The 11,895-nt window shown below is 37.1% G+C and overlaps 1 protein-coding gene across 2 annotated transcripts in view; it reads left to right on the top strand.

Annotated features, from left to right (window-relative positions):
* The window catches only part of HSDL2 (hydroxysteroid dehydrogenase like 2), a 69,177-nt gene that overhangs the window by 23,881 nt on the left and 33,401 nt on the right, over positions 1-11,895 (top strand). For both annotated transcript variants that reach the window (XM_024757273.1, XM_024757272.1), the window contains exons 4-6: positions 921-1,035; positions 6,685-6,788; positions 7,790-7,888. In XM_024757273.1, coding sequence (XP_024613041.1) covers positions 921-1,035; positions 6,685-6,788; positions 7,790-7,888 — 318 coding nt within the window. The remainder of the gene's footprint in view (positions 1-920; positions 1,036-6,684; positions 6,789-7,789; positions 7,889-11,895) is intronic.

Genomic DNA, 11,895 nt, shown 5'->3' with positions numbered 1-11,895 from the left:
AGGGATGGGGAGTTTGGGGTTAGTAGATGCAAGCTATTACATATATTGAATAGAATGCATAAACAACAAGGTCCAACTGTATCGCACAGGGAACTATATTCAGTATCCTGAAATAAACTATAATGGAAAAGAATATAAAAAAGAATGTATATATATCTATAACTGAGTCACTTTGCTGTACAGCAGAAATTAACACAACATTGTAAATCTGCTGTACTTCAATTTAAAGGAAAAGAATTATGAAGGCCATGTAGAAATGCAGAAATGTGTTTGAGATGCTTTTGTATTTTACCATTTTCATTTAACATTATTTAAGCTTGTAACCATAAATGTTACATATGGATAAGGACTGGATAGAATATGCAGAAATAATCATTATTCTAAATTTATTTTGTGTATAAGTTACCAAAACAAACCTGATCTATTTTCATGATTTGCCTGGAATTTAAACTCTAGGTCATTTCTCTTTTCCCAGTTCCCAAGACCAGAAAGGAGCTCTTGCATTTAAGTAAGGGCCTTTGAGAGGAGGCAGACCGGTGTGCTTGGAAGGGAGACAGGCCTTGGAAAGATGATGGGGGGGGTGGGAAACTTTAAGGAAATTGACCTAAGGTTCTTGGAGACAAGGAGGGAAGACCAGGAAGTAAGAGAACAGATAAGGACGGGAGCTACAAACCACTAAGGACTAAGCTTCTTTGCAGTTTCCTGTGGAGCCCTGGTTATGGTCTCCATGTGCCAGTGAAAATCATTTGGGTGCTGTTTTGACGTGCCTACTGAGTCTTGCATTGGTGTATTCGTCAGTCATATTATCTAAAGGAAGTATTTGTGAACTCGGGCTTCAACTATATAGAGTGAATGTTTTTTATTTCTTTTTGTTATAAAGTCTAAATTACATTACTAAGAAGTTGATTATTTGAATACAGGAATTGATATTCTGGTGAATAATGCCAGTGCTATTAGCTTGACCAACACATTGGAAACACCTACAAAGAAAGTGGATTTGATGATGAACATCAACACCAGAGGCACCTATCTTACGTAAGTTAAAGACCTGTGGGAGAGAGTGTTGCAGTATTTTGTCAGAGAACTAGTTGTAAACAGATTTGAATAGGTTAGGAATACAGCTTAAAATCTAGTCAACCCTTATAAAGGCCTAAAAGTGCTCCAAGTCACTAGGTAGCATTTTAAATAGTTTTATTCAGAGTGCCTTTTCTCTGTGATTCTAATAAAGACTAAAGTATAGCTCAAACATTTTCAAACATTTGCATGAGTAAATATATATATATGCATACCAAGTCTTCTGGCAAACCTGCAGTAGTCTCTTCCTCTGAAAACACTGGAGTTTTAGTTATGTAAATAACAAGAAGCTCATTATGAATCCCATTTTAATGTAATTGAAAAAGGCTAATGCTGTCTTAGGCAGTGTCAGGGAAAATATCAAATATAGAATGAGAGCAAATGTAGTCCTGTTGTGTTCTGGATTGGTCAGACCTAGTCCACTCTTGTTTGTTTGTCCATTTGTTTATCTGTTTATTTACCTTCGGGTTCTACCATTTTTCATGTGGATATAAGGGCAGATCAGCACAGAACTTTCTTATCTGCCTTATATGTACTTGTGTATATCTGCCTTATACGTTTGCATAGAACAGGTGGTTAGGAACTTCGGCTTTGGAGGCAGACTCCTTTGAGGATTCAGATTTCACCCCCCACCCTTCATGACTCACTATCTTCATGAGCTTGTACAAGTAACTTAAGCTCTTGCAGAGTCTGTTTTCTCATTTGTAAAATGGGGATAATAGAGAAGTATGTCATAAGATTGGTAATAAGGGTTAAATGTAAAATTTGTCTTTAATTTTGAACTTTGCCCTTGGATGTGTGTTTTTGGATCTGCAAAACTTGGCTCTGGCAGTGTTAAACATTTTGTTTTTATTAGTTACCTATATTCATAATTTCATTAGCTGCCTACATGAAAAAAATCAGGAGATTTACACAAAAATCCCGATTTCTGGCTTTCTTGAAACATTGGCCACATAGAGACAGTGTTCCCACACGGCAACAGTTAGCTACCATAGCCCAGTGGCAGAGTATCAACTGCGTTATCAGATGGGGACTGGGCACCATTGTCTCTGGATGCTGAGGGCAGGCTAAAAAGTTGCCACTTATCATTGGCTTGCACTTTTCCTTCTTCTATTAAAGGAGAAAGTAAAATATTTCTCATACCCATGTCTCTATCTGAAGTGGGAAAATGAGACATATGCCAAGAGGGCCATATGTGCAAGTAAAATGGTTGAGAGCTTGCTTCTTTGTAGATGTGGGGCATATTTCTATAAATTCAGTGTGTAACCTATATTCCTCCTGAATGGAAACCATAGAGAATCAAACCATAGTAAGATCTGTGGCAAGCATATTGAAAAGATTATGGTGAAAAACTTAATGAACTAGAAAGAGGACTAACATTTCAATAGGTTTGTGTTTACTTTCAAATAAAATAAGCAATGCTGCTGTGTGATGCAGTTATGTGTTACAAGAAGAAATTATCTGGGCATCAAAATATTTTACAGCTGGTAACTTTGTGAAAGAATTTTGATTGAATGTAAACACTCATTTAAATAAGTGTTTAAAAATATAAACCTAACCAGGAATACTATTCCTGCTGAATTAAGGGTTAGAAGGGCACGATGCATGAAAAACGTAAATCATTTGTGGCAGTTTCTATTATAGATGACGAAGCCACAGGAATAAATATTCCACCCACCCAGTTATATTTATTTATGGTGTCAGGATAATTTTGATGTGATTAAAGTTTTTTAGACTGGATACTCATGACATGAACATCAGGAAATGACTTGAGGATTGAGAAATGTTTTAGAAAATGTAATGTGGGTTTATCAAAAGTGGTAATCAAGACTTCCCTGGGGGCTCAGTGGTTAAGAATCCGCCTGCCAATGCAGGGGACACAGGTTTGAGCCCTGGTCCAGGAAGATCCCACATGCCGTGGAGCAACTAAGCCTGTGTGCCACAACTACTGAGCCTGCGCTCTAGAGCCCGCGAGCCACAGCTTCTGAGCCCACGCACTACAACTCTGAAGCCTGTGTGCCTAGAGCCCATGCTCTGCAACAAGAGAAGCCACCGCAATGCAAAGCCTGCACACCTCAACGAAGAGTGGCCCCGCTGGCTGCAACTAGGGAAAGCCCGCACGTAGCAACAAAGACCCAATGCAGCCCAAAGTAAATAAAAAACAAAAAGTGGTATAGACAGTGTGGCTGTGATGGTCAGGGTTAACTTTAAACTTATACAAGTCTAAACTAATGTAGAAGTGTTTCACAGAGGTGTAGAAATTAAGTTTGTTCATTGTATTGTTCACTAGGAATAGCTCTTGCTAAAAAGTTAAAAACGGGCCGTTATGAATTCTAAGAATTAAATAGACTTCTGTGGTTTGAAATACAGACTATTCAGTGCTTTACTCATGTTGAATACAAAGTGACTGTCAGTTCTGTGACAAGGTTGTGTGGTTGTGGTGTATTGTTGTAGAGATTTTGTTTTTGATTAGAAAGAAATCAATTCTTTTTTGCCACCCAAGAGAAAATTCCCAACTCAGTTCCCAAGCAAAGATTGGGTCAAAGACTTGGCTTTTTTAGCTGACATTATGACTTACGGAAACACAAGTATATGATTCTCATTGCTCATTCCTTGTGAAATTTTGTCTTTGGAAAACCCATTTGTCAAGAATAATTTGTCCCCTTTCCTATAACAAGGTTATTTTCCAAAAATGAAAGTGATGGCCTAAACTACACTCCTGTTTATAGATTTGTTCAGTTCAAAACAAAACCAAAAAATCCAGTATAGGAAAATGAACTAACTTTAAAATTACCTTTATGAATGAAAACTATTTGTGCAGTTGAAGAACTACAAATGGAATACATAAGCTGTAGGGCACTAAGGTACTAAAAACTAAATATGAGTACGTTGGAGTAATAGATCTACAAATATCTCAGGAATAGATACCCTAAAATAAAACCCTTTTTTATTTTTTTGATTTTTATTTTTTGCGGTACGTGGGCCTCCCACTGTTGTGGCTTCTCCCGTTGCGGAGCACAGGCTCCGGACGCGCAGGCTCAGTGGCCATGGCTCACGGGCCCAGCCGCTCCGCGGCATGTGGGATCTTCCCGGACCAGGGCACAAACCCGTGTCCCCTGCATTGGCAGGTGGACTCTCAACCACTGCACCACCATGGAAGCCCTAAAACCCTTTTTTAAAGCAAAGATTCTATTCACTGTTGAAAGTTCCTATATTTATTAACAGCTATTTTTTAAAATAAAATTTATTTATTTATTTATTTATTTTGGCTGCATTGGGTCTTCGTTGCTACGCATGCGCTTACTCTAGTTGTGGTGAGCGGGGGCTACTCTTTGTTGCCGTGCACGGGCTTTTCATTGCAGTGGCTTCTCTTGTTGTGGAGCACTGGCTCTAGGCGCATGGGCTTCAGTAGTTGCGACATGTGGACTCTGTAGTTGTGGCACAGGGGTTTAATTGCTCTGTGGTATGTGGGATCTTCCTGGACCAGGGCTTGAACCCGTGTCCCCTGCATTGGCAGGTGGATTCTTAACCACTGTGCCACCAGGAAAGTCCCTGTTAACAGCTAGTTTTAAATAAAATTGTTCCCAGTTAAAGGCATTTTACAATGCCAGTTGAAAGACCTGACATTGACCTTTGAACCAAACAAAGGGTGTCAGGTTTTTGGTCCTCTATGAAAGGCATACATTATAAAAGAGAAATTCATAATGAGATATTTCCATTTAAATTTTTGTTTTGTTTTTTATTTAGTGACACTCATTTCATTCACAGAAGATAAGTACAGATTGTTTTCTCAGGGAAGCCTGAGAAGCATCCTCAGGGAGAGAGTAGGGGAAGGCCCAAAGAACTGACCTATTTGGAGATTTCAGCAAGGATCTGGAGCTGCTTCCTGATCCCTGGTGCCCAGGGCCCTGTGGCCTATGTCTTATGTTCTAGTGGTTTAAAGAAACAGGGTTGGAAGACAGGAGGTAGAATGCAGATCCTTATTTGTATTTCTAAGTTTTAATTAATTATATAATCTCCAGTATTATATGTGTTTGTGTCATGTTAAATGCTTATAGAAATTCAGTAATAAGGCTCAATTTTATTTCTGAACTGTTGCTCTTTCTTATACCCAGCTCACTTTATTCATTTACTCAAATGCCCCATAGGCCTTGGAGCTTACAACCCTGATTAAGTAAAATAATTCATGTGAAGGTAATAACTAATAAGTGCAGTGCCTAGCATACAGTAAGTTTCTAGTAAACTTAGCTATTTTATTAAGCTCAAGGTATTAGTATCTAAGCGTGGTGCTAAGAATTTTCAATATAATGTGTAAGATAGGGCATGTTGCCATGGAAACCGTACCTGATTAGGGTTAGTAACGCTGAGGGTTAGGCAAGCAAAGTGCAGGTGGAAAGGTTTTGTCTAATATATCAGAGAAGCTCATGTTTGTAATGTAAATGAAATGAACTCCTTCCCTTGAGTGTGAAATATGGTCTTATTGCTTGGAATAGGTTGTTTCCTGTTGATGCTTTGACGTGCAGCTTCACTGTTCTATGACAAACAGCTGTAATATTGTTTGCCCTTCTCTACCTCACCCCGATAAGAGTGAAGCACCTTTGTAATAGAAAAACAATATGTACAAAAACCCTTTAGTGATGTTGATTGTATTTGGTTTATAAACTTAAAAAGACATTGCAAAAAAAAAAAACACATTGTAGATGGTAACAAGAATGTTGTAGATTGGTAATAAAGAAACAGACTTAAGAAGAATGGACAAGTTTCAAGTCCTAGAAGTTATTGAATGTGAAATAAAACTAAAAACTAAAATTATTAAGCTACAATATGTTATTAAGCTATATACTATAGCTTAATAATTAAACATTTCCAAATATTGGACCTGTGTCTTTTGTAAAATAAATTATCTACCTTTCTGAAAGGGTTTAAAAAACAAACAACTAAATATTGCCTGCAAAGGAACATTGCATTGCATATTGGTACAAATTAAATTTGGTTATGTATTGGGAGTTCATGTTATTAAATTACAGTTCCAGTGTGGTAGGAATACTATACCTACTAAGAAGAAAAAAAATCAGAATCTGTAATACTAATAATAGCAGTTGTTTATCTCATGTTTAATATATGCACTGTTCTAAGTATCTCATATGTATCATCTCATTTTAATCCCTTGGTCAATCCTAGATAGTAGCAGGTATTACCAACATTTACAAGTGAGAAAACTAAGAATTAGAATACTATATATTTTGCCCCAGATTACACAATGAAGGGCAGAAGGAGGATTTGAACCTAGGTCTGTCCGACTTGGAAGGATGTAGTTGAAGATAATCTAAGTTGGATTTAAGGCTAGTGTGCCACGGAATTGATTATTTTCATCAAGCAGATCATATTGTCAGGCCATTATGCATAGCTTCAAAGGATGAATATTAGTTGCTTTTCCTATCTGCATTCCAGGTAAGTGGGGGAACAACAACAAAGAAAACCAACAGAAGTACCCTGCCGGTTATTGAACAAGTTCAGTTGCTCTGTAGAAGTAGTTTAAAATATAACTTAAGAAAGTAATGAAGCTGTTAGAAAGCTAATAACTTGACTTGTGTTTTCTTTTGCTTTCAGATCTAAAGCATGCATTCCTTATTTGAAAAAGAGTAAAATTGCTCATATCCTCAATCTCAGCCCACCGCTGAACCTAAATCCACTGTGGTTCAAACAGCACTGTGGTAGGTGGTAGGATGAGGGGATGGCTTGTTTAGTCAATTTGTTTTGTATTAAACCAGTATATCTATGATGTAATCACAATTTGTACATAGCGTTCAACATTAAATTTTCTATGCAGAAATTGATAGCATTTTGTAAGTAGATTCTTAATCTTTTATCTTTAATTTTAAAAATTGAGGTGTAATTTACATTAAATAAAATGCACAGATGTTAATGGTTCACTCTGATGAGGTTTGACAAACGTATACACCTGTATAACCAATAATCAAATGGAGATATGGATATCCCTGTCCTAGAAAGCTCTCTTAAGTCCCAGTGGGTGTGTTTTATTGTATGTAACTTATTCTTCAGTAAAGTTGGTGAAAACGGTCCATGGAATACTTTACCTTTCACAGAAAGCTAGTGATTTAAGGTGAGTATGCTAAATAACAAGGTTTATGTATAGGTGCCTCCTCGGAAATAGTTGTGTCAGATACTTATCCTTATTTCAACATAATTCAGTAAAATTTGGAAAGGAAGGCAGTTGAAGTAGGAACCCATAGAACAAAACCAAAAGGAGTTCTGTTTTAATAGACTAGGTTAAATGAATTTGCAACCTTTTGTTTATGTTTTACTAGTAGTAGTTTTCCTTTAAATGGTCACTTTCATTTTTTTAAAAAAGAAAAGGAAAAAAACCAGATTAAGAAACAATAATGTAACTTACTCCCATAATATTAAGAGAAGTGAAAGTTTATTACCGTCTTTTTTCTTTGAATCTAATTTTAGGATGGAAGTATGTAAAAGTGGTTCATCCCTGATATATATAAAAACCATTTCCATAAAACTACAGTTACTTCTATAAAAATTGTTCTTTTAAAAATAGTAAATTAAAATTATGTTTTCTATTATTATTAAATAATTCTGAAAAAATATATCGAGGAAGGAATAGTAATAGAAAGAAATTGGTTATTTAAATTCACAGATTAATTTCTTTCTTAATTAAATTCTTGGTGGTTTCTTTCAGCTTACACCATTGCTAAGTATGGTATGTCTATGTGTGTGCTTGGAATGGCAGAAGAATTTAAAGGTGAAATTGCAGTCAATGCATTGTGGCCTAAAACAGGTATGTACTTACAAAAAATCCATTTATTGGATTCTCATTTATTGTCTTTGACCCTCTTTGCTGGGTGGGGTGGGGTGCGAGTGAGTAGACTGTCAAAGGTAACCTCAGTCTGTCTGTTGGGAAAAAAGTTCAACTTTTTATTGTGCATAAAAGGCCCTTTTCAGTCACCTCTAGCTTTGACTTGATCTGCATGACTACATGATTGCTGTACTAGAAACACTGAACCCAGGAACACTTGAAGAGTCTCATTAAAGGCAACAGGAAGCCATCTGCATTTCCCTAACCTTTTTTCCATCACTATCTTTGGTACCTCAGAAAATTCTGTAGATTCTCATACTTTTGTTTTCTCCTCACACATCCCAGCAAATGCTTCTTTACTTTCTGGTATTCTTACTACTTTGTCTTTTTCCTTTATGAAAAACCAACTTTTCTGTACTTTCACATGAGTTCTGACTTCACAGAGTGCCTAGATCCCCTTTAGGTGACAGAATAACGTGCATATGGCTGGGTATGCAGCTTTAGAGTTAAATGTATGATGGAAGCTGATGGGTGCAGGCTAGGGAATATGTTGTATAAACATGAGGGAAAGTCAGTAAAAATGACAGAAAGGGAAAGCTTGTCCTTGTGGGTTCTTATTCTCCACTTATATATCAAAACAGCTTAAAGGAGGTAAAAGAAAAGACGAACTATATCTATTATATGTTTTTTCATATACTTAATAGATAATGCCTGTGAAAAACCTTAAGTACTTTCCTCTTAAATCTAAATGACAATCCTACCCCACAAAAGTATGATAAAGGGAAAATGTAGTGGGAATCACTTTTTCATTTTATGTATTTAACAGAACCTTTGTTGCACTAACATCAGTACTCCAACATGTAAATTAGTGTGACCCCTTTCCAAGGAAACTCCTTAGGGGTCAAACTGGTGTGTCTCCTCCTAGGACAGTGCCCTCCATTCAGTGGTCACTTAGGTGTTTTTTGAATGAATGATAATTTTGGATTCCCTTTGAAAGTATCTTCATATTCTTCACTTGAAGCATACAGATTGCAGACTAGAATCTTTTCACTTATTTGAGGGTACAGGGGGTTTCTGAGAAGGTGACTGTTGAAACTTATGGCCTTGCTGTCCACCCTTTCCAATGACCAGGCAACTCCCCGGAGTGGAGCAGGTTGTTGGGGTGGCAGGCAGGCAGGACATGGAAGGAATGAGCAAGACATGGATTCTGTAAGAGGAGTAACTGAGAAGCTTGAAGGAGGTTATTCCCCTCTGGGCCAGAGGACAGAATGGGGCCAGTAGAGAGCATTGGAGGGAGAATTAATACTCAGAAGTTCCTGGAGAGGGCTCAGCCCATGGAGGATCTGAGGCCCTTACCTGGGTAATTCAACAGGTGAGAGAAGTATTTCCTACCCTTAAGGCTGAACAGTGAGGAGACCAGGGAGAATTCTCCTTTAGGCCTCCAAATGGATTCAGTAACTGGTACATCTGCTGTATTACCCACCCGTGGGGCAGAGACCACTCCACTTGCCCCTGCTGCCAAGGTTGCCGTTGTTTAAATTATCTAAGGGTGAATAGAGCAGTGGAGAGACAAAAAGTGCAGTGCAGCTAAGGCGATCCAATATCCAGACACAGGAAGAATCAACAAACACTGCTGTCTGTTAGAAGAACACTTAATTCAGTAATTTTGCAAATTATGATAGCCCTAGAGGTACTCTTGAATGGAACTGCCACATATAGCAGTGTGAACTGTACCCAGAGTTGTAGCTTAGAAACAAATGATGGATTTCTTTTTCTTCCCATCTGCTGTATACTAGGTGAGGAGATTTCCTCAGCTCCAGGCAGTAGTGAAAGACCTAACGGTCTATGGTATTGAAGCTGGGAGAACAAGGGGCTGTGGGTGAGAATTTATGGAGCCCTGGGATATGTTGCTAATTCAACTCTTAGGATAATTTAGCCGTTGCAGCCAGCTCTCTAGCCACTATCTTTTTTCATAAGAACTCCAGGAATTAAAAAAAATTTTTAAATGAAATATAGTTGACGTACAATATTATGTTAGTTGCAGGTGTACTGCATAGTGATTTGACATTTGCATACATTGTGAAATGATCACCACGATATGTCTAGTAACCATCTGTCTCCATACAAAGTTATTACAGTATTAGTGACCATATTCCTTATGCTGCATATTACATTCCTGTGACTTATTTATTTTATAACTGGAGGTTGTACCTCTTAATCCCTTTCACATATTTTTCCCCACCCTTCAACCCACTCTCCTCTGGCAACCACCTGTTTGTTCTCTATCTATCAGTCTGTTTTCATTTTGTTTTGTTTGTTTATTTTGTTTTTCAGATTCCACATATAAGTGAGATCATATGATATTTGTCTTTGTCTGACATTTCACTTAGCATAATACTCTCTAGATCCATCCATGTCACAAATGGCAAGATTTAATTTATTTAATGGCTGAGTAATGTTCCATTGTGTGTGTGTGTGTGTGTATGTGTGTGTGTGTGTGTGTGTATCACCACATCTTCTTTATCCATTTATCCATCAATGGACATTTAGGTTGCTTCCATATCTGGGTTATTGTCAATAATGCTGCAGTGAACATTGGTGTGCATATATATTTTTGAATTAGTGTTTTTGTTTTCTTTGGGTAAATACCCAGAAGTGAAATTGCTGGATCATATGGTAGTTCTATTTTTAATTTTTTAAGGAGGAATCAATTTTTTTAAATTCCATCTGAAGTTTGACTAAGATTCTTTATGCCTTGACCTACTGTGGGATCAGAACCATGATTTATTGCTTCTTCGTTTCCCTTATGTTACTGTAGCAGACACAATTCTTTTAAGATTTTCTGGAGAGTGATATTCATTGCAGTGAGGCAAAGATGAGAGTGAAAAAACTGCTTCTACAATACTTTTCAAACTACATGTCAAGACTCATTGGTGAGTCATGAAATCAATTTAGTGAGGCATGAAATCAATTTAGTGGATTGTGAAATCTACTAGGTAGCAGCCAGAATTCTGTTGTTGTTTCATTTTATTTCTAATTGAATAAAATAGAAAATATTAGAGAGCATTGCATATAGTAAGAGTCAATGTTGTTTCATAAACTTTTTTCATATATAAATGTCATATATAAGTGAAATAGGTATATGTTTGTGAGTGTATATGTGTAGGTATTATGTGTTTTTAGTCATGCTGATAAAAAGTGTTACTTGTGAATCACAGTAAAAAAGTTTAAAAGCTCACACTTTATTGTGCCTCGTTTTTTTCAACTTCTTTTCCTTCTCTCATCCTTTCTCAACCTCCTCCCCCTGCCTTAATCATTGCTGTTACCAGTGTTGATAGATAGTGAGAGTCAGGCAGTTAGAAAGGGAGGTCTCTGAGATAAAGTCTGAGCATAGTGTTTCCCTCTTGGTACCTCTATTATGTTACTTGACGCTTTATATTCATTCATCTTCCAAACATTTTTATATGCCAGGCACAGTTCTCTGTGCTATTTATTCATTATGTACTCAACAGATAATTTATTAAGTATCTACTATGCACAAGGTACCTGGGGGTACGAAGATGAATGTGATGCAGTCCTTGCCTTCAGAGAGTTTACCTCTCAATGCGAGAGATGAAAGAGTTTGTTGCCATCATTTACACTTTGTCCTTCTTTCCTTGCCTCCACTCCTCTAATCTTTAGGTCTTTGGGATTCTGGGGTAACAAAGTGAGAAGAAGCCTAGTCTAATGCTAAAAATTTGAGATTTTATTCATCGGCAAATATTTGCTGGACACCTGTTATGTGCTAAGCTCTGTTCTAGTTGCTTAAGGTACATCAGAGAACAAAGTGGACAAGAATATGTGCCATTATGGAACTTATAGTATAATTGGGAGAGACACAATAGACATTTAACATAATGAATAACAAACTATGTAATATGCTAGAAGGTGATAATGCTATGGAAAAAGTAGAAGGTAAGGGAGATTAGAAGGCTCAGGTGTTAGGGAGG

Source organism: Neophocaena asiaeorientalis, unplaced genomic scaffold, assembly GCF_003031525.2.
Source record: "Neophocaena asiaeorientalis asiaeorientalis breed wild unplaced genomic scaffold, Neophocaena_asiaeorientalis_V1.1 scaffold432, whole genome shotgun sequence".
NCBI classification, from domain to species: domain Eukaryota; kingdom Metazoa; phylum Chordata; class Mammalia; order Artiodactyla; family Phocoenidae; genus Neophocaena; species Neophocaena asiaeorientalis.
Note: the sequence above shows the minus strand (reverse complement) of the source record. Positions and strands in the feature narration are given on the sequence as shown.